Source organism: Clinocottus analis, unplaced genomic scaffold (assembly GCF_023055335.1).
Source record: "Clinocottus analis isolate CAN_PGR_092001 unplaced genomic scaffold, fCliAna1.0.p SCAF_8, whole genome shotgun sequence".
Classification (NCBI taxonomy): Eukaryota; Metazoa; Chordata; class Actinopteri; order Perciformes; family Cottidae; genus Clinocottus; species Clinocottus analis.
The window spans coordinates 21867352-21890375 of record NW_027176240.1 but is presented as its reverse complement, the minus strand read 5'-3'; the positions used below and the strand labels follow the sequence as shown (position 1 = coordinate 21890375).

General features: G+C 46.5%; 1 protein-coding gene across 1 annotated transcript in view; it reads right to left on the bottom strand.

The window, feature by feature from the left end:
• col13a1 (collagen, type XIII, alpha 1) overlaps window positions 1–23024 on the bottom strand; it is a 48665-nt gene that overhangs the window by 2895 nt on the left and 22746 nt on the right. The window contains exons 15-38 of the mRNA XM_068568726.1: window positions 22811–22837; window positions 22378–22422; window positions 21077–21103; window positions 20152–20196; window positions 15392–15427; window positions 15249–15302; window positions 14607–14693; window positions 14462–14488; window positions 14330–14365; window positions 14172–14228; window positions 14056–14079; window positions 13912–13965; window positions 13242–13286; window positions 12783–12917; window positions 11242–11313; window positions 11036–11077; window positions 10890–10940; window positions 9790–9816; window positions 9577–9663; window positions 8715–8750; window positions 7435–7488; window positions 7293–7346; window positions 6157–6192; window positions 2525–2611 (exon numbers count right to left, since the gene is read on the bottom strand). Of these exons, the coding sequence (XP_068424827.1) occupies window positions 2525–2611; window positions 6157–6192; window positions 7293–7346; window positions 7435–7488; window positions 8715–8750; window positions 9577–9663; window positions 9790–9816; window positions 10890–10940; window positions 11036–11077; window positions 11242–11313; window positions 12783–12917; window positions 13242–13286; window positions 13912–13965; window positions 14056–14079; window positions 14172–14228; window positions 14330–14365; window positions 14462–14488; window positions 14607–14693; window positions 15249–15302; window positions 15392–15427; window positions 20152–20196; window positions 21077–21103; window positions 22378–22422; window positions 22811–22837 (1245 nt within the window). The remainder of the gene's footprint in view (window positions 1–2524; window positions 2612–6156; window positions 6193–7292; window positions 7347–7434; window positions 7489–8714; window positions 8751–9576; window positions 9664–9789; window positions 9817–10889; window positions 10941–11035; window positions 11078–11241; window positions 11314–12782; window positions 12918–13241; window positions 13287–13911; window positions 13966–14055; window positions 14080–14171; window positions 14229–14329; window positions 14366–14461; window positions 14489–14606; window positions 14694–15248; window positions 15303–15391; window positions 15428–20151; window positions 20197–21076; window positions 21104–22377; window positions 22423–22810; window positions 22838–23024) is intronic.

Here is a 23024-nt window from a genome sequence, read left to right as displayed (position 1 = left end):
AGCTGTTCAATCAGCTTCGTAGAGATTATTATGGCCATCCAACGTTCTGGAAGTATTTCCTCATGACATCATCACAGGTCAAAAAGAAGTGAAATGAGTTTAAATCTATTTCCTAGCTGTGGTTCCGTCTGTGTGTTATCTATTCATACTTTTGGTTTTAAGCTTTAATGTTTCATTTAATGCACTTTGTTGTCCTGCTTTGCTTCATAACAAACAGAGTTTCTTCTCCTGTATTTTATGTATAAATACACAATACCATCAACGCGTTGACTTTGAGACAAAGTGCAACGCTGATGACTCACTTCCTGGTTCAGGACTCATTTCTGCAGCTCTATGCAATATTTCATTGGTTACTTTTTGTCCTTGAAAAAACGTCTAAAAAGGTTTTCTAGCCTTTGATACTTCCAGAACCAGAGGATCTCCAACTTCACAACTCTATAGCGCACCAGAATTTAATAATCCATGATATTGAGAATAAATACAATAAACAAATGGGATCCTACCCAAAAAGATTTGTATTTAGATATCTCTCCATTGATGAGTTTATCAATACATATAGTAGGAGAGGATTCTTCATGAACAATACAGACCACCAATATCCTGCAACATGATTTCATTTATTTCAGTAATTAAGCCTCGCTGACATGTGGACGTGTGGTCAGAACCTTACCTGAGACGATGTTCATGACCCGTGATCAACACGTTCAATCACTGGATCTAACCACCTAGCATCCGTTAGCTTTGCAAAGCCAGAATACATCTTGTAAACTCTGTCGTTGCTATGAATTCAGAGATGTGCTGAGATTTGCCTTTGTGTGGGCCTTAAGGCCCAAAACGACGAAGCAAAAGCCGGATCCAGGGCGATGAGTGCTCTTACTAAACCTTCGGGCTGGCTTTGTGAGGCTAAAAGTCTACGCAGGACATGGATAAATAACAAAATGTCCTGCCGGGATGCGCTCCATGCTAACACCAGGACTCTTCTGCTTTGAGCCAGAAGAGTTCCTCTTGTTTCTTACTGATGCTCAGCACCTGTGGTATTGTGATGCCTTGAAGGTGGAGGAGGAAAGTGGAGCTCCATGCAAGAGGAGGTGAAGGAAACACGGCGCTCTGAAAAAAGGCTCCAGCATGCTTAACAAAGACAAGGCTTTAAATGAAGGATTCATTCTGGGATCAGTCACAACCATACACCTGCATGTGACGTTAGCACAGAGAGCTTAGTACTGATGGAAAGGTTGAGTTAAGAGAGCGTTGACTTTAGTTCTGCAGGTGAGTCCAGAAGGTTCTGGCTCATCATGAGGTGGCTGACTACAATACGTTTATATTTAAATGTCCATGCGAACATGCATGTTTGAGTGCATTTACACGTGAGTGGCTACGTCAGGGCTTTGGTTGGGGATAGCTAGAGGCATGCTGGGTGAGTGAAGGGAAAAGAAGAGCACCATACCACAGGGCACGGGGCATCCAGCCCGTCCAGGCCCGGCAAGCCCGGTTCACCTTTCTCCCCTTTAAAGCCTCGGAAACCCTGTTTGTGAAATCAACCGTTTAAAAACCAGCTGAGCGGCTCTTTAGGTCGCAGAGGAAGGTTTGTCTTCCTGCTACTCGGCGGCAAGAAGATCTCTCCTCCTGTCCGGCGGGTGACGGGTTGCAGGTTCCCTAAACATGCAGGCGACCCGGGACCGACAGGAACCGGCTCAATGAGATGACTTTCAACAGTTTACCAAGCTTTAGACTGGGACGACACATGGAGTTCTGCTACCAACTAAGTCAGGATAAAGGTCTTTAGACGATTGCTCCTTTGAGTCAAGGAGTTCTCCTGGAGGCCTTTTAGAGGAAGGGAGGAGGGCCTGGGACAAAAGGAAGAAGGAGACCTGGTCTACCTTGTTAAGTAGACAGACACATGGATCTAGAGTTCTGCTACCAACCAAGAGTCAGGATAAAGGTCTTTGGACTAGTGCTCCATTGAGGCAAGGAGTTCTCCTGGAGGTCTGTAAGAGGAAGACCTGGTCCACCTTGCTAAGCAGACACATGGCTGAAAGAGATGATCCAGGTCTGTTCAGGTGCCTTGAGGTCTGAACATTAGAAGTATGGGCTTGATATTGAAGGCATGGCTTTGGGCAGGATTACAGTCTTTGTGCAGAACTCCAGTTTAAAAGTGGAGACACAAAGCTTTGGTATCTGTTGATGCTCATCAGCAGCGGCTGCCTGCTTCCTGTCGGCCTCATCCTGTAAAAAAGAGCTTCCTCAGGCAGCGTCATGGTCTGTGGTCCTTACACCCGCACGCTGCAACCTCTCAATCTTTTTAAATTTCGGATGGCATCAATTCCATCCCACATCTGGGCGACCCTGTGGTGGACACGAGGACCAGACGCTCCCTGAGGACGGTTAGAAACACTGAACACCAGAAACCAGAGGAAGTGGACTGCTGAACACACACATCCGGTGAGGCTGAGGACGCGAGGGAGTGTGTGGTGAAGCAGCGCTGCTTCCTTCAGCCTCGTGGTGACACATGGGACTCCTGACATACCAACGGACAGGGGGCATCTAATCCAGGTGCTCCTTGGTCTCCCTTATCCCCTTTGGTCCCCCTGTTGCCTTTCTTGCCCCTCTCTCCCTGCAAACAACAGCGTATTAAGAGAGACAGATTTTAGTCCTCCTGCATGAGGCCACACATGAAGCACATGTTGCTGTGTGTCAGCTTTCATCTCTCATTGACGTGGTTTAGAAAACAAGTGGTCTGAGTTCACTGCCAGGTGGAGTGCCTTTAGCTCGTTTAAAAGGACAACGTGATGGTGTGGTGCACGTTTAGAGGAACAGGGAGGTGAGTAGAGGGAGTTAGGGAGGAGGGTTGAAGCCAGAAGCAGCTGGTGAACAGGTTCATGGGGTTCGCAGATCCAGTAAACAGGTGATCACGTCCAAAATTAAAGGCTCCAGATTAATGAAGAAAAAGAAAGTTTTATATTATTAATCCCCTGGGGAAGTTCTTCTCTGCATTTGACCCATGCTTGGTTAAGGAGCATCGGGCTGCGCTGTGAGAGGGGTTAAGTGTCTTGCTCAGGGTCACTTCATTTGATCTATGGGGGGGACTGGGGATCGAACTAGCAACCTCGGGGTAACGGGAGAACCACTCATCCCCCTGATCTACAGCTGAGTCTTTCTTACAAACTATGTTCAGATCTCACTCAAATCTCAGAGGTTCAAGCCTGTGAGGGACTACGCATAAACGTTTGGGGAACGGTCAACCACAGTCAAGATGTGGATCAGAGGATCGGCGGTTCGATTCCCCGGCTCCGCTAGCCCACGTCGACGTGCCCTTGAGCAAGACGCTTAACCCTAAATTGCACCCATAGCTGCGCCTACTGTTGAACTAGATCATCATTTATTTTGGGTGCTAAATCTTTATCTTACTTTAATGCACTGCCTTGCAGAAACTACTTTAAAATGGCTGAATAATCTTTTGAATATCTAGTAGCGTAGTGCGCGGTGTGTGAACGTTAGCTTGCTCCTTCATGGTAGCTCCTCCCATCAGGTGATCCCGCTGATGAAGCTGGTGCAGACTCACTCTTGATCAACTTAGATCAAGTAGAGTCGTTAGATAGTCAAGTATATTAGTTTTAGAGTTAGCGCTCTCCTACATTGTGTGTTACAGTTCATTATTTCTATTTGTCAAAACTCCCACAGTGATCTCAATGCAGCGTGACGGCTGAAGAGTTCTTCTTTGTTCCTGCGAGTTGTTCCTGATCCGATGTGACAGGATGACTTTGTGTACAGAGTGTGAAGCGCTCTGAAGGTCATGCGTAATTTGTGATTTTGGGCTACACAAATAAACTGAACTGAATGGTTTGTTAGCAGCGGCTGTCAGGGATCAGAAAAAGACGTGTGTGTGTGTGTGTGTGTGTGTGTGTGCAGGGAATACTCAGTGACTGTTTTTACAAGGACACTTAAATTCCACTATTAAACTGTGCATTACATATATTATATTATATCATTCAGGTTTCAGGAGCATTCTTTGGACATGTGTACGCTGCATTCTGGATGTCTGTCTATCAGTCTGCTTCTACATCAGTTTGTGACTCAAGACTCGGACCAGGACCTGGACCCTGACCTTGACCTGGACCAGAACCTGGACCTACATGGTGCAACGCCGACCTTCATGAGGTTGAGTGAGGCCGTGTTTGCCTCGTGGTGCAAAATGCTACTTCAGAATGTAATGAATATTGTTTGTATTGTATATTTTCCTGCATGTGAATGTAGTGAATGACATGTACGTACTGTCCCGCTGCTGTCTGGACCTGCACCTGCACACCTGCAGTCTAAACACATCTACAGGAGACACTAGAGACGCTCTGCAGGCACGAGGCTTCAGCGTAAAGACCAGCTGTGAGTGTTGCTCGCAGCCGAAGCTCACATCCAGACAACGTTTCTCTCTTTGCTGAGTCGTCATTCTGTCGTTCTCTCGCTTGCACATCGCGCCACAAACTGTTGTAGCATGCAACCTTTCTTTAGCGCGCAGTAATCTAGATGAAGCATCAGCTGGAGAGTGATGGCAGAGCTCTGCTGGCAGGGTTGGGGTCAGGGGTCAGAGGTCAGGGGGGAGGAAGGAGGGACGACATGGAGGCTTGCAAGGAAGAGGATGTGGTGAGTAGGAGGAGGAGGAGGAGTGAGAGGAGGGACATGAACCCAGGACTACATTAGAATGCAGGAGGAGGAGCAGGAGGCCGAGGTGTGTGAGAGGGAGAGAGGGCAACCCCGGCAACACAAAGAGGCAACGGGCCACAGAGCAAGGTGGAGGGGAGGAAAGGGGGAAGGAAGACCTGCGGAAACAAAGGGAGACAGGACAGAGAGTGAGAACACCAACAGCCTCACAGAGCTCCGCTTCAGCACCTTCAGCCGGACCTTCCCAGAATGCCGCTCTTCTGCTTTCTGGGAGCGTGAAGGCGCAGCAGCAGGCCGGGCGAAGGTGCTGAGGGAGCTCAGGACATGTGGGAGTGGACATATTAAAAAGAGTCACAGGTTAAGGGGAGGAAACAGACATTCTCTTGGAGGAAGGTGTGAGGTCATGAAACACAGATCCTCTGGAGCAGAGCGACGGGTTCACACTCAAGCTCTCTGCTGGATATTCACACCAAGGAACTCTGGACATATGTTTCATTCCTGAGATTAAGAAGATGGATATCAGTCTGAAAGCACGGAGCTGGAGTCTGGACATGACGGCTGTGATGAGGATGACGAACGGAAGAGTTGTTGGTTCAATGAACAATTTATCCATCCGGTCCAAACCTCTGAGAGCTCTTTCTAGAGTGAGGACTACAGGGATGAGCGAAGACTATGGATCAAAAGACTAAGATAAGATAAGATAAGACTCAATAGGATCATTTTCTGACCAGTAGAAGTGTCTCAACATTGTGAAGTGAAGCCGGAAGGTTTTTGGTGCTTTTTCTGGAGATCCTGCGATCTCATTGGTCCTCAGAGTCTTCTGACGGCGCGTCACATGACACATGTGGGCGGGTAGCGCTGTTTTTTAAGCAGGAAGGAGCTGACATTTTCTCTAAAGTACCCGACAGGAGAACAGCTGCTGATGAAGCAACATGAAGTAAGATAATCCTGATCACACACGGTGATGTAAACATATTGATGACAGCCGATCCAGACATGAGACTGATATCCATCTCTGAGTCTCGGTGCACTCTGAACATGCAACATGACGTCACCTGACGTCTCCAGGAACACTTCACCACATGAACTCATTGTTCTCTGAGTGCGTCTTTGATAGAAGGACGATCGTATTCCTGTCATGTAATGTGTGGAAGTTTAAAGAGATGAATGCATTAACCTGGGAAAGGCTTCTGCGCATGAATTATTCAGGATCAGAGAAGAAGAAGAAGGATCAAAGCTAAGTAACTGAATCATCTGGCTTCTGTTTCAAGCTCCGTGTCAAAGAGAGCGTTCAGCTTTTTGATATTCATCTCTAATCCTCCTCTCGGCCTCTTGAGGCCAGCGAGGCGGCGGCCATGACGCCCATCAGCTGTTTGATTGTGACTCATGGGGTTTAATTCAGCTGCTGAATGTGATGATGTCACATGAAAGGCGTGTCCAGGGGACAGAGTCATGTCCTTCTGCTAACTTTATGAACGGAAAATAATATGGACGGCATCTTACCCGGTTCCCTTTGAGTCCTTGTGGTCCAACTAAACCCTGCAGAAAGAAATGAGAAACGACATTGTCTTTGGGAAATATGCTTAATAACTACATTTGTGGAAATATGCTTGTTTGCAGTCGTAGATCCATCTTAAAGGGGACCTGAACGAGGTCTCATGAGGTCTACCGAGGTCTCATGAGGTCTAACGAGGTCTCATGAGGTCTACTGAGGTCTAACGAGGTCTCATGAGGTCTACCGAGGTCTAACGAGGTCTCATGAGGTCTAACAAGGTCTAACAAGGTCTCACGAGGTGTCATGAGGTCTAACAAGGTCTCATGAGGTCTAACAAGGTCTAATGAGGTCTCATGAGGTCTAACAAGGTCTCATGAGGTCTCATGAGGTCTCATGAGGTCTAACGAGGTCTAACGAGGTCTCATGAGGTGTCATGAGGTCTAACGAGGTCTCGTGAGGTCTAACGAGGTCTAACGAGGTCTCATGAGGTCTAACGAGATCTAACAAGGTCTCATGAGGTCTAATGAGGTCTAACAAGGTCTCATAAGATCTAACGAGGTCTCATGAGGTCTAACGAGGTCTCATGAGGTCTCATGAGGTCTAACGAGGTCTCATGAGGTCTACCGAGGTCTAACGAGGTCTCATGAGGTCTAACGAGGTCTCATGAGGTCTAACGAGGTCTAACGAGGTCTACCGAGGTCCCATGAGGTCTAACAAGGTCTCATGAGGTCTAATGAGGTCTAACGAGGTCTAACAAGGTCTCATGAGGTCTCATGCGGTCTAACAAGGTCTCATAAGATCTAACGAGGTCTCATGAGGTCTAACGAGGTCTCATGAGGTCTAATGAGGTCTCATGAGGTCTAACGAGGTCTCATGAGGTCTAACGAGGTCTACCGAGGTCCCATGAGGTCTAACAAGGTCTCATGAGGTCTAATGAGGTCTAACAAGGTCTCATGAGGTCTCATGCGGTCTAACGAGGTCTCATGAGGTCAAACTGAGGAGACTTCTGTCAGAACAGGTGTTGTTCCTCATGTTGTTCCTCATGCTGCTGTCAGGGAGCTAAACGATGCTATTACACATGTAATGATAGCACACACGTGATTTTACACATGTGATGCTAGTACACGTGCAGTGAGGGACTCACAGGGATGCCTTGAGGCCCAGTGGGTCCTGGTAGTCCTGCATCTCCCTTCTCAGCCTGCAGGGACGAGACATCACAGGACATATTTATTCTCCTGACATCACGTATGTATTGAAACTGAAAAAAACCTCAGAAAGACACTCACTCGCTCCCCTTTTGGTCCTGCTGGCCCCGACACACCTGCTGGTCCTATGAGACCCTTTAAACCACAGGGGAGACACACCTGTCACACACACTAACACAAGACTAACACAAGACTAGAGGAGAGAGTCAGTCCATCAACAAGCTCTCTGGTGGACTTGAAGAGACCTCACGGCTCATTCAGAGACGCGTTGTGCTGATCTGGTTGCAGACGCAGGTCCTGCCGCCTGCAGCATCAACACAGCGAGCTTGTTGACGACTGTTCAGACGGTTCAAAACGAGGGAAGACAGAAGAACATGTGGACAGTGACGTGTGTGAGCAGCTCTCGGGAGAGGGAGACGTCGCGTCTCAGCATCCAGACGCGGCGGCATGCAGCGCGGCGCAGCGCATGCTGCTGCGCAGCGCCGGCGGCATGCAGCGCATGCTGCTGCGCAGCGCCGGCGGCATGCAGCGCAGCGCAGCGCGGCGCAGTGCATGCTGATGTGCAGCGCCGGCGAGGAAGCAGGAGGCGGGACGAGGACGGAGGATCACACGGCCGGAGACGCAAAGCAGCTCTAAGCATCGCTCCCTTCAGAGAAGAGACCGTTAGCCTGGAGGCTACGTGAGAGCGGCCATGCTGCTCAGCTGTGTGGACCGCTATGATACAATAACTACGTCACATGCGTAGTTATTTAAACTTATTTGTCCCATAACTTCTGCACAAGTAAAGTCCTTTACGAGCCGCTTCCTGTTGGAGGTTTATTTTGAAAAGACGGCATGAACATAAGGAGCTGCACAGGATCCAGAGAGATGAGTGAGTCCTGATGCACGAGGACACGACGTCTGTTTGAGTCTATTAATCATAAGGTGACCAGTTGCTGACTGTTGAACTAAAGTCTTGTCAGCTATCTGCAGAGCTGATGTATAATATAATAATGTGCGTATAACACATCAGCTGTGAGCTCTTGGCTCATGTGTTCTGTTCCCTGAGGCTCTTCTTTCTCTCAGTCTTTGCAATGAAGACTTGCAGGACCAACCAGCTGATGCAGCGGCTCAACAAAAAGACGCGATGCTTCGAGCCGCTCGTCTCGGTGCCGGCGCTCCTCCTCAGAACCCGACCGGACCAGAGCGCCGCTCACAGAGCCACCAGGAGGGAACGACAGAGACGAGACGAGCAGGACAGCAAGCAGATGTGTGACGAGCAGACGAGAAGCAAGCTGGAGCAGGGGGAGGAGGAAGAGGAGGAGGAGGAGGAGGAGGAGGAGGAGGAGGGAGGGGACTGGAACAGGACTTGTGCCACTCACCACTGGACCCGGTCGGCCGTCTAACCCATGAGCCCCCTGGATAGCGCCGTACAGTTAGAGAGCAGAGGTGATGGGGAGGAGGAGGAGGAGGAGGGGAGGAAGGGGAGGAGGAGGTGAGTGAAGCTGTGACTCAGTGACTTCAACAACACATTCAGATGATGACACGTGAAGGGTGAGGAAGATGGTGGAGGTGGAGGTGAAGTGAGTGAGAGCTGGAGTGAGTCGTGTGGTGGATGCTGCTCTCCGGTCTGCAGCGCTGTCGCTCCGTGCTCTGACGCGTCACACACACACAGCGTGTCACACACACACACACAGCGTGTCACACACACACAGCGTGTCACACACACACACACAGCGTCACACACACACACACAACGTGTCCCAGCTGTTAGTCCGGCTCTCATTGTGACGTTTCTCTGTGTCCATTTGTGTAAACAGCTCACAAACATTTTGATTTCTATATATAGATATATATTTAAACAAAGGGGATCGACGCTGCAATGACGTCGTTTAAGTTTCTCTGAAGCAGGAAGACGAGGCGTTGACCTCACACACTGTTTCATGTGCTTCATGTCAGTAAACCACGAAGAAAGAACAGAAACCCAAAGGGACAGACTCCATGTGACAGTAGAGTGTCAATCATATGTAGTGAGTGTCGTGTCGATGATTCACTTCCTGTGGAACGATCCTCCTTCTATGCAACAGGAAGTAGAAACACCTGAGACATGAAACATCAGGTCACGTGATGCTGGAACTACAACTCAAACTATATGGATTTAATAACCGTAAGAGGACCTAACAGACGATGAGAGGGCGAGGAAGCCGAAGACTTGTGAACCGACAGGAAGTGCAGCGAACTTACAGGAAGTCCAAGATGGCCTCTGTCGCCCTTGTCGCCCTTGTGACCCGACGCTCCCTTCTCTCCTCTCACGCCGATGCCGGGTTCTCCCTGAGAGGCGGAGAACAAAGGAACCCCATTGTTACACTTCTGTGTGTGATAAACTACGATGTTTGTGTTCAACATGTGAACAGAAGTTCATCCTGTAAATATGATTTTATAGGATCAATATCTCACCTTAGGCCCCGCAAAGCCTTGAGATCCCTGAATGGAGCAAACACAGGATTACTGACTGACACACACCAGTGATGCTACTGGTCTGCTGGAGGCCCACTGAGACACACCAGTGATGCTACTGGTCTGCTGGAGGCCCACAAAGACACACCAGTGATGCTACTGGTCTGTTAGAGGCCCAGTAAGACACACCAGTGATGCTACTGGTCTGCTGGAGGCCCAGTAAGACACACCAGTGATGCTACTGGTCTGCTGGAGGCCCAGTAAGACACACCAGTGATGCTACTGGTCTGCTGGAGGCCCACCAAGACACACCAGTGATGCTACTGGTCTGCTGGAGGCCCAGTAAGACACACCAGTGATGCTACTGGTCTGCTGGAGGCCCAGTAAGACACACCAGTGATGCTACTGGTCTGCTGGAGGCCCAGTAAGACACACCAGTGATGCTACTGGTCTGCTGGAGGCCCACCAAGACACACCAGTGATGCTACTGGTCTGCTGGAGGCCCACTAAGACACACCAGTGATGCTACTGGTCTGCTGGAGGCCCACTAAGACACACCAGTGATGCTACTGGTCTGCTGGAGGCCCACTAAGACACACCAGTGATGCTACTGGTCTGCTGGAGGCCCACTAAGACACACCAGTGATGCTACTGGTCTGCTGGAGGCCCACTAACACACACCAGTGATATTAGTAAAACTCTACTTCAGTTAATAAACATCTATTCTATCATTAACATTTCCATTTGATTTCTTTGTTTTAATGTATTTACTTCATTCTGCTATTTAATGTATTTAAACTCACTTGTATTTCTACCTGTGAACATTATTAAGATTATTCAACCTTTTTGTTAAAAGGTACAAATACAAAAAACTGCATTTCTTTATATGCAGACGACATTAAACTTTATGTGTTAATGATGAGTGATCATCAAGATTGAATACATCAATGTTAAGGTTATTAAATACAAGTATATATATCAATATATATATATATATATATATATATAGATATAGATATATATCTATATATATAGATATATATCTATCTATATATATATATATATATATATAGGGTCAGTGGTTGTCGTCTCTGACTCACGGCGGGGCCGACTGGTCCTGAAGGTCCGGTGGGCCCTGGAGGTCCATAAATCTAAACACAAGCAAAATGTTTCAACTGAGGAAATGTTTCTCTTATGGACATGCGGCGCGTCCAGCAGGGTATTGATTTGGGTATTGAACCCTCACCATTTCCGACCTTCCCCCCTGTCCGGCCTCCCCTTTAGGACCCTGAGGAGACAAGAGGAACACGGCGTCACGTTGGGTCTGACTCCCTGAGCCAATGAGAATGAGACCACACTTCTTCCCACAGACACAACACAAATGCTCCTGTTCCCTCTTTGTTAAGCCAGACTGCATCCAGAGAGGTGCAGCCTGAGGGCCACGCTGCGTACCATTGAGCCGGGTAATCCAATAGGGCCAGGGGCCCCTGGGGGCCCGTTTTCACCCGTAGGCCCGTCTAAACCCTACAGAACGAGAAAGGGAAGATGGACATCACGATGACGGCAGAGTGCTTCCTCTCAGGGACGAAGAGTTCATCTTCATGTGAGAATCAAAGCATTAGGACAAATGAGAACTTTCACTTTCTTGGGTACAGATTTGAGGTTCATACTTCTACTTTACATTCGTTTAGTTACATTAAACTGTATTAAAAGTACACTACCGCTGAAAAGCTTGGGGTCAACCAGACACGTGTTGAGGTTCTCCTGACGTTCCCTCATGAACATCCTTCACTTCTAAGAAGCAGAACAGTTTCACATGAAAGTTCTCTCTTTCTGGACATTTTGAGAGTTTAATGAACCCACAAATGTGAAGCTCCAGATCCTCAACCAGCTCAAAGGAAGAACAGTTTCATAGCTTCTCTCTCCAGCAGAGCTGTTTTCAGCTGTGTGACATCATCACAAGGGTTTTCAAAAGTTTTCAAAGGTTTTTAAGGGATCTTTCACGGTTTTTTTAAGAGTTTTCAATTATTTTTAAGGGGTTTATAAGTGTTTCTTTCGTGGTTTTCAAGGGTTTTCAAAGGGTTTCAAGGGTTTCAAGGGTTTTCTATCCTCCATTAGTCTTCTAAGGCGATGATCAAACACAATGTACCATCAGAACTCTGATAGCTGCTGCAAAAGGGCCTCTATACACGATGTAGATATTTCATTAAGAACCAGACGTTTAGACATAGAATAGTCTTTTACCACATTGACAACATAGAGAAGGGATTTAAGACTCATTTCATGTTATCTTCATTGAAAAAAACTGTGAAAAATAAGGACATTTCTAAGTGACCCCAAACTTTTGAACAGTAAATGTAATGTAATAACTTTTGTGGGACTGTTACTCGCGATGGAGCATTTGTTACATTGCATTGGTACCTAAGTGGAGGAGTTGGTATGTTCTTCCATCACGGACTATCCTTCTGCCGCCTCATTCACACAAAATGTTCATACAGTGGTCAAATGGCCCTCGGAGACGTTTCTTTGAATAGATGCGTGATCACATGACGCATTCAGCAGTAACACACACAGGGATGTGAAGGCCTGACTCATATCAGAGCGATCTGATGCGTTTGAACCATAAACAAACAAAACAAGATAATTAAAGAGCAAAATGAACGTTTCTGACCGAGCGATCTGTCAGACATTCAGGATACCAAGTACAGTTGTAACCGAAGCTCTCAAAGTAACACCGGGCTGCAAATAGCCGTTCATATGGCGGCACATTTGGGATCCGCGCCACGGGGAATTAAAAGCTAAACACAGTGTCGTTCCTGGGCTCCCGTCCAAGCCGCTGAGCCTCTAATGAGGTAATGAGAGAGCAGCTGCAGAGACCAGGCCTTCCCTCTAATGACAGATGTGGGACGGGGCTCTTGGTCAGGGAACCCCAGGCCCCAGGTGTGTGTGGTGGGACGTGTGGTGTGTTGGTGGTGGTTGACACAGTCACTCACAGGTGATCCAGATGGACCCGTGTCTCCCTTGTCCCCTTTGGGTCCAGAGAAGCCCATGACACCAGGCTCCCCTCTGGGGCCTTCAGGGCCGGCTGGGCCCGCGGGGCCGTGGTCTCCGGGCTTCCCCCTGGGCCCCTGGGAACACAAGAGGTCACAAGAGGTCAAGGTCCCAAGTCAATGTTAGCAGATAGAAGCTACGTTGAGATGCAAGGAGTCCAGGGACATGTAGGAACGCACACTGACGTACACGTGTAGCTCTTTTGCTACACAAGAGAAAAACAATAAGGTGTTCCTCTTCTGCATTTGTTTTAAAAAGTTGCATCAGAAAGGAAAGCCAACATGGCCGACATCTTAACATTACAGATTCTCGTCACTGCAATCTACCGTCACCATGTAGATCTGTGACAAGTGAATGCATGAACGGCCGGCTAATGACATGAAGTACTGGTAGCGTGTTACCTTGTCTCCGTCCAGTCCTGGAGGGCCTGGCAGACCAACATCACCCTGAGGACGACCAACGCAGTGTTACCAACGAAGCAACGCACACTGTGTGTGTGTGTGAGGGACTCACAAACAGGAGTTCAGTCTGAAGAGTCAAACTATTGCATTTCCTATCGTAACAATCTAAAGGTGAAGTAACACAGAGTCATCCACCAAGAGTTTGTGTTTCCACGTGTTTGACTGAGTTCATCTCCGTTGGCCTGCTTTGTTCTCTGTGCGTTGGCACCGAAGAGGAAGGTAAGTTACTCTATTGTGGCGGGCCGGTTACTTTCTCATGCTTTTATTTTGAAAGGCATGGCTGCTCATTGGGCCTGCAGATGTGCTCAGACAGATGTTGTGCCTAAACTAGGTAGCGTATATAAAAATACATAGTACAGTGTTGCCACATGATTAAATGTAATCTAAACAATGGACAACATCAACATCATATCATCATATGATATGATCACATGTGGAATAAGCACATACTCTTTTGTATAGAAACACATAATCATGAGAAAGGATGGGTGACAAACACAACATCAACACACAAACAACCCAAAACAATATATTTATTTTCTGAATGTAGGAAATGTGGCTCACCGTTTACAGGAAGTATATAACGTATATATTCTAAAATGTCTCCTACCTTGGTACCGTGGAGGCCAGGGGTCCCTGAAGGTCCAGGTAATCCAGGGGGGCCCTGTAAGGAGAACATATGATGTCATTAAATTTCATTTTTACTCCTGTTCTGAGCTCGCACGTGTTTTGGTAAAACCTAGAAAGTACATACCATCATCGGTATGTTGCGGATATCCTGTGGAGGAATATTAAATATCACAGTGAATTTATTTTCCTCTTTACTGTTAATACATAGAAGGAAAATCAAAACGAATATTAGTTACACACGTTTTCATTGTTGTGGATTTCAGCCTTTCCTGGCTCTCCGGTTGGGCCTGGAGGACCCTGTACGGGGAAACAACAAAGGTTTGTTTACGACGTAAACATTATGATTATACATCGACGTGTTGAGTTCTCTGCGTTGGTTCTCATGAGTCCACACTTACTCGTGGTCCAGCTGGGCCTTCCTGACCGGCTTCCCCCTACAGGTTGGATGAAGTATGACACTTAGTCTCCGTAAACACGACCAACTTGTGTTATTATTTGTAAAGTCTTTCCATAACGCAGTGTTATCTCACCTTCTCTCCATCACCACCTGCGTCCCCCTGTAACATACACAGAGTCTCTTCAATAGGCGCTAGTCATAGTTGGCGTTATCAGCATTGATGGAGGCGTTGCTGTACATGCAGGTATCGTTCCTCTCGTGCAACTATTGCCCTTTACCTTGATTCCCATGAGGCCCGGCGGTCCTGGGGAACCTGGTTCTCCTTTAATCCCCTGGGCTGCAACGCTCGGTTCTCCCCGCTCACCCTGCCATGCGTAGAGAACAAGGACTTAGCTTAACGACATGTTACTGTTAACCAGAAAGGAATCATAATCAATAGATTAATAGATCAATCGATTTGTGATTTCCAATATAACGCTGGGACACTAGAAGTAGGATCCACTAATGTTGAAGAATATGAAGAAAAATGAAGTTAGTACCAGTCAGTGCTTATGAATTGAGATTATTTGAGCATTTCTGTACATTTCCACAAATCACAAACAATCCAACACAATTCATTCAGACTGAATCAAAGAAAGCATCTATGAGTGTTCTTAGAAAGCACTGACAAATGGTGTGACATGGTGTGTACAATAAAGAGTTAGCCGGCTAACTACGCCACCCAAACAGATCAAAGCACTCCAGCAGACGGCAACAAGCACAGCTGACGGCACAACCGGGTGAAGAAGCACATTTAGTCGTGTTCAGAGCTTGTGGCCACAAACACAACACACTGACGTGACCGACTACACAGGATGGATGAGGGCGACTGACAGGCGGACAAGCGGGCGGGAAGGCTGCTCATTCCATTGAAGGCCTACCCTGTAGCCCCTCTTGCCCGGGATGCCCGGGATACCGGGAAGGCCAGGCTGGCCCTTTGCAGTGGAAGAAAGACAGTTATGACCCGCTGACCCGATTGGGTATGGAATAACTGCCAACACACACGACTCATTAACAACTTTACCTTGAACCCAGAAGCGCCGGGGAAACCTGACTCCCCCTACCAAGACGGCATCAAGGCCAAAGATGGTGGAAAAGGAAGAAAAGGAAAACAGTTGATTTACAGATTTTTTGACATGCAGACACGTCAAGAAAGCATAATGCATACGATGCATGGATAGAGTACTGGAAAAGCTGGGTACAAGAGAAGAGGCCCAAGGGCTTAAGGGGCCTTGGACCTGAGCCTCGGTATGAGGTGACGGATTCATATTTCTTGTTGGGAAGTCAATATAATATCTACAAACCATAATGAGATGCAAAAGGACTCCAGAGAGAAATAAAAAAGACTGCAAACAACATCTGTGAATTGGTTTTGTGTCTCTGTAATAATTCAATGCAGAATATAACTGCAACACACAACACTGCAAAAACATGCTTCTCTCGGTCCGGCTGTGTTTTCCTGCAGGACGAGTGGGAGCCCGGTGGCCCAATGCCTCATTATCTGCCCATGTGAAGGTAGACAGGGAGAGGAAACACCAGAGCCTCTTGGCTGGTCTGTGTTCTGGCTCATCTTTTCATGTTTAAAGACAAGGGACAGCCCCAGCGGTGACAACACAAGCACAGACACAGCTGGATGGGCGAGGGAGCTTCTCTGATCTGGTTTGCCCCAGTGGAACCAGTAGGCTGTCAACTGGGTGTCTCATGAGGCTTGCATTACATCTATCATAGTCACAGACTTTAAGATGGCGTGTGTTTTCTCAGAGGGCTGTGATTTGCTCTGTAAAGCAAAGTGGAGACAGATGAAGCAGGAACCATCAAATGAGCACGAATACTTATAGAGGAAAGACAAGACAGAGAAGAATTAGCTTCCTTCAATGAAATCACATTGACTAACCTTCATCTTTGTCTTATTAGGAAGGTCAAATGACTGTAATACTTCTATTGGTACGACTACTCATGATACTGCTGTCGCTGCAGCTACTAGTAACACGGCTACTTCTCGCCTCTTAACCAACTTTTCTTTCAGTACCATTGAGACAATACGACAAGCATTCATTCTGGGATATTCATCACTGAATCCTGAGTACTGAAGCTCTTCTCCAGTTCAATCACACATCATCAGAGTATTGATGAAGTGGTTTAGGATTAGGATGGAGACTGAAGGCACCACATCGGGACAGAGTGTCTGTTGGTGACCAGACACTTTGTGGCCAGATAAAAGCATTGCTGGCACTCCATTAGTCCCACTACCCTCAGGAGGACCCGAGTGGTGATGGCACTAAATGCTCAGAGGGGTTTATTAGAGGCGATCTCAAACAACCAACTGACCCAAACAGGAAACCTCTCTTTGATCCATGACTGCTCCAGTCAGCTTGTGGCATTCCTCTGGTCCTGGAAAGTTTGTCCTTCATTCTATTTTAGCATCTCTCTCTCCGTGACCTACAACGGGGTGGAGGCCCAGATGGATCCTGTCACACTGGCATGCCGTGTCTTGATTTATCAATATGATAATCTCTTTTTTTGAGGGCATGCAGCCACAGGCTTTCCACTTCAGAGGAACAGTACAGAAGGATGAGTTTGAACCAATCACTCACCCTCACACTTACAGGAAGTGTAATCATCTTCCAGTGATGCTGCAGGAGTGCTTGTTTTCATTCTGTTTGTACTGAAGCCAAGTCCTCCTGTCGCACTCAGTTTCAGAGGAAGGACAGAGCTACTCATTGCCAGAGTTTTGGTAATGACTCACAAGGACAAGTTCCATGTGCACACTAAACAGTGAACTGGTATTCTTGGTACCAAATGGACAGGATTAGGTTTAGTCATGTATCAGTGGATCAGCTCCTGTAACACCTACAAGTTGTACATCCGTCAGCCAGCGTCACTACTGACAAATATTATAGAAATTAGGTATTTTTCAGAAAATGTTCATTGTCAAATAAATCAATACCACATGGTTGTTAAGAAGCACCTTTGTCTAACGTTAAAGGCCAATCAAAAATGTCTTGATTGGATTTCCTTCAAGTAAACAAGAACACGTGTCAATAAACAGTTTCATCGTCTCTCAACTGAGTACCACTACTTATTACTACAAATAGTTTCCAACACATGTTAAATACACATTGTGCAGTTATTGCAAGTCTCAGGCACATTATGCTGTTCAAACAAGTCACAATTGGAGGTAAAAATATGCATTTGTGTGAGGTACAATCCGTGGATAAATAGCCAGTATTTGTTCTTGCCTGTCTGTACCCTGTTCCTGACCCTCACCCCTCACACGCTAACCTGCAAATGATCTGCCACTTGTGTTAAGTTGTGATACCACTTTGGCTCTTCAGATCTTGTTTGCGTGTTTGTACAGCATTTTGCTGCCATTCGTAAGAGTTCATGGACCGTTCACTACAGCGTCATTATTCAACTGCCTAAGTGACGGCATCCAGGTCCTCTGACGTTGGTCCTCTACCTCCAGAATGTTTTGGACTAAGCAGGGGAAGTATTGGAGGTCATTATTTTTGCTAAATTGTGAACAAATTAATAAACTTAAGAGCGCTAGTAGTAGATATTTCATGGGGTGTACCAAAGAGAAAGGGGTCAAGGGATCTTCCTCTAGGGGCCATGACTATTTGGACAAAAGATCAGGTACCTCAGCCAACCTGATTAGTTCTGGTTCGTTTAGGAGATTCAGATTCCTAAAAAAAAAGGCTATGATTTTCCAGAAGAAATGTTAAATTAAGAGATAAAGAGCCATACCGAGAAATGCTGCGTACAGATTTACTGTGAAGAGTTATAGGACACAGTGGGTGATTGGAGAACTTAACTGCTGTCTTCCCCTCGGCTCATAATATTTCTTCCAGCTGGGTAGCTCATTGATTTTCCTTTACAGTGAAAGGAAAAAGACAGAGATACCTTTTCATTTGGTCAAAGAAGTGTGGCTGTTGGCACACACCCTCCTTTGTTATGAAATCCACACTCTCTCTCTCTGTCGTCTGTTGCTGTTCCCAGAGGTCAAGTAAAATCAAAGATGGAGCTTATTAGATCAGTCGAGCGCAAAGTAGAAGAGTAATTCACCAGAGTGACAGCTGGGAAGAGGTCTTGGGGTGGTAGTTGGGTCTGCTTCCTTTCATGGCTAGACATGGGCCTGCTGGCTGCTGGGAGCTTTGGAACTGAAGAGGTTGAGTCTACCGAAGTCCTTACTTGTGGTCAGCCCCATGCAGATATTAGGTGGTCTTGGGTAAACCACAAAACCTGTACCTGGTCCATTATATTCAACTCTGGCACCAGAGATCAGCAGCCAGCTCTCTGAGATTATATACAGAACAGACTTCCCCTGGGTTGATGGAAGCCTCAGCTCCTTATGTGACCATACCCTAACAGTGAAGGACCGGCCTGCAAAAGCAATTTCACTTTATTATTAAACAATAAAAGCCTTTCCAGATCCCTGCTTCCGACGGATAACAACGAATATGCACTTTCTTTGAAGTTTTCTGCTTTTTAATGTTTTCTTCCCCCCATTCATCCATTTGGTAGGCTTAATGGAGAAAACACACGTATGACTGCCACTGCTACCGCCATGCTATGTAGCCAAAGAAGAGCTGCTGCAGGGCAGCTGGGGCCACTGAAAATGGCCCCACTGTTTATTACCTCGGTAAACAATGTAAAGATCTAAAGAATCTCTAGTTTCAAGTCTTCTTCAATAAAGCATGATGCTCATTTAGTAAATCCATTGTAATTTAAAGTTAAACTAAGAGGATTATACTTCCAGGCAGGACTTCCCTGACAGGTCGCTTCATAACCGTAGTCTACAAACCAATAGGCCACGAACTATGGAATATGGAGTATGGAGTATGATGTATGATGTATGGAGTAAGACGTATGGAGTAAAATGTATGGAGTATGATGTATGTAGTAAGACCTATGTAGTAAGACCTATGGAGTAAGACGTATGACGTATGGAGTAAGATGTGTGGAGTATGATGAATGGAGTATGATGAATGGAGTAAGATGTATGGAGTAAGACGTATGGAGTAAGACGTGTGGCGTATGATGTATGGAGTATGATGTATGGAGTATGCAGTATGAAGTTTGATGTATGGGGTATGACGTATGGAGTATGATGTGTGGAGTATGACGTATGGAGTATGACATATGAAGTATGACGTATGGAGTATGACGTATAGAGTATGACGTATGGAGTATGCAGTATGAAGTTTGATGTATGGAGTATGATGTATGGAGTATGATGTGTGGAGTATGACGTATGGAGTATGACGTATGGAGTATGACATATGAAGTATGACGTATGGAGTATGACGTATAGAGTATGACGTATGGAGTATGCAGTATGAAGTATGACGTATGGAGTATGACGTATGGAGTCCCCAGAGACTGTGTCTAAGAAGTACAGGTGGTCAACGTGACGTTCCTCGTTGGTTTGTGTCTCATGGACACTGACAATGTCTTTAATAAATAGGATCCAACCAATTTCAAAATAGAAAGGTCAGATTCAACATCAGGACATGAAGAGAAAGCTCCTCGTACACGTGCACTACATGCACTGCTGCACGTGAACACAGAACAACTGAAGGACCAGGGTGTCGAGCTCCACGTCCTCTCAAATGGACTTAAATTCATGACGGATTCCAGGATACTTTTGAAGTGCCTTTCCACTTGGAGATACATGTTCAACCAGATGTAATCCAGACGGCAGCAGCCAGGTCTGAGATCTCTTCATGCATACATAGATCTTCACACGCCACACACAAACCCCATGCTTGGCTTTCACTCTACCTTCTCTCCCCTGTTTCCTGGGAAACCCCTCTTTCCTTCGTCTCCCTACAGAAGGGATGGAAACATCAGCTCAGAGATCAGACACGCCCTTTCAACCAGAGGAAAATCAAAAGACAAGCGGAGGCTCGGGGGGGAAAGGGAGTATTGCTTGTTGACGTGGACTGACAGGAGGTCTGAATCTTCAGAGATGACATCAGGGCCCTTCTATCATGTCGGTCCCTGGACAGAAGCGACCAGTAGTTGTCTTGTAAAGAGCTTAAACAGTAGCCAGAGGGGAGACTTTTCCTCCAGACGAGTTAACGAAACTCAATGTTAACCCATTTTAATCAACATGGAGACCAAAGGTTCATTATAGATGCAGATCATGAATCCATCTCATGTTTTCAGTTTGAGGCTTTTCAAATAGGGAAAGAAGAAATGTAACCTCAGGATAGTGTGAACTCTTTTCTCTGCTGAATGAAGTGTGCCTTTCCAATAAACTAGACAACAAAAGTCCCAAACTTAGATCAGGATTACGTTAGCAAGATTATTCTGTGAGAGCAAGAGATTGAAGGGTAGGGCCAAGAGTAGGGGCCAATGAAGTGTTGAGTCTGGCGTCACTTTTGGACCTGTCAGTTTCCTGAAAACAGACTTTTCCTTTGCTCTAGGAAGCTCTATCACTGTGAGCAACCTTCATCTCTCAATCAAGACCATCAGATGCATTTAGAGACTCCAGTAATTAAGAAAACAGTAAGTTGATCTTTTGAGAAGATTTCAGGTTGTTTTTTTGTGTCTGATCCACAGACTTTAGAGCACTGGACTCGTGCCGTCAGCATTTCATCTTGTCTCTGGCTCTGAACAGAACATCGCACCTGGAACCTTTATTAACAGCTGCTCCTAATAGTTTGAGACCCTTAAGATCACATAAAAAGTTTAAATATCTTACCTTAATTCCTTGTTCTCCGTTAACTCCCTGTGAAGCGAAGCAGAGGTAAATGTTAATTGCAACGAATGACAACACTGCGTCCACTAGATGGCGCAGGAGCTCCTCTGAGAGCGCTGCAGAGGCCCTCACACAACGGATGAGCACACTGAAGTAGCGCTTGGGATGTGTTGCGCAACCTCTGAAACCAAAAAAGGCAGATGATTGTGCATGCGTCGGCCTCTGCGCTGTCCTCTCAGTGACCCTCTGCTCGGCCCTGATGTCCTCGTAAAGCTCGTGGCGGAAAACAGAATCGGCGTTCTCGGTCGAGTTCATGGGAAAACAACGCGAGCGGAAGAACGGTCGAGGTTTATGTGGCAATAATCTGCACAGAAGCTCACAGCAACGCAGTTCCTCCACTGGTGCTGGACTCAAAACCTCAGGCAGAACCTACAGAGTCCTGCTGTAGAGATACACTGTGGTGTTGATGGGACAGCAGCAGCTACACTGCTGGATGACACCCAGAGGACTGAGATGTTATCTTTTACTGACAAGTGCAGTGGAAAAAAAGTCATGATCTATATAAAACATAACGTATTGATTCCAACATAGGTATGTATTTTATTTATTGTATTTTATTGTGTGTCTTTGGCGTGTCCTGGTGTGTCTTGACCCCTGAGGGTGACTCTACCGAACCCCTGGGGTTCGATCAAACCCAGGTTAAGAACCACTGGACTCTTGAACGTGAACATTTTGTGATTCTCACGATCGAGGCGTGAGAGTCGGCCGTCCTGAAATCTGGACATTCCAGCTTCCAAAAGAACTCGCAGCCCAGACGAAATAACACATTTTTAAAACACCTGATCTGCAGCTCCTCCAGAGCCCCATTTGTCTTTTGATTTGTACTTAGCGGGTTTTGTTTGTTCAGTCTTATTTCATCTGGCGCTGTCGCTGTGATTTAGTGCCTCGCGTTCTTCAATTGAAGTGTTGTCAAACTAAATTAAAAAAGGGGCTTGTCTTCGTTCTCTATAGCCTCGTTCCCTCTGGACAGAGAGCCAGAAACGCCCACTATCATGTAGCTTCTGTCTTCAGGAGGGAAGATACAATCAGCTTTGATTCCTGGGACAAATGAGTGCAGTAGTCGCGGCTTTTCACCGTCATTAGTGATGGAAACATGACACCCGGGGGACGGGCCGACGAGTGCGTTGGGAAATATAATGAACACAACTCTGAGCATGTGCTTTGAGTTTAACTCGAACCTCCTTTGACAGACTTTTGAGTGAAAAACAAAAGACAACAGTTAAGCATGAAAAAGTTCTCCATACCTTTGAGCCTTCAGGGCCGAGTGGGCCGACGTCCCCTTGATCCCCCTGAGACAGAAGTACGAAGGTTAGAACTTCACAGAAAGACGAGGACCTGCAAACAGCTGCTGTGTGGACACCTGCAGAGGAGGCGCTCCCTTCTGTCTTCTACATTACTGGATATTTTATCCTTCGAATCAAAACCACCATAAATAATCTTCTTTCCCTTCTGCATCAGTGCCTGCAGGTCCTTGAAAACACTTGATAGATGAAGCTCCATCATGATTAAAGGAAATAAATGGTTATTGTTTTACGACACGTGATAGAAAATCCATCCATGGACAATGTGTGCAGATTGTGTATTGATAGATTGTTTGCTGGAATCATTATTTCAACCACACCCTGGATCCTGATGAGCACATTTTTCCCCAAAAGTGAAACACAGAAGACAGCTCACCTTTTGTCCCGGCGCACCCGGCTCCCCCTGAAGACGTGAAACAAAGTGTGTGCATGAAATTAGATATCCAGCCAGTGTAAGAACCAAAGTAGACTTTGCAGTAGACTTCTCTTTTGTTCTCCGAGAGGCATTTACAGAACAATCTACATTTCCTCTTTTAAATAATCTGTGGCCATGGATTCTTTATGTGGAGATGTACTCATCCAATCCAAAG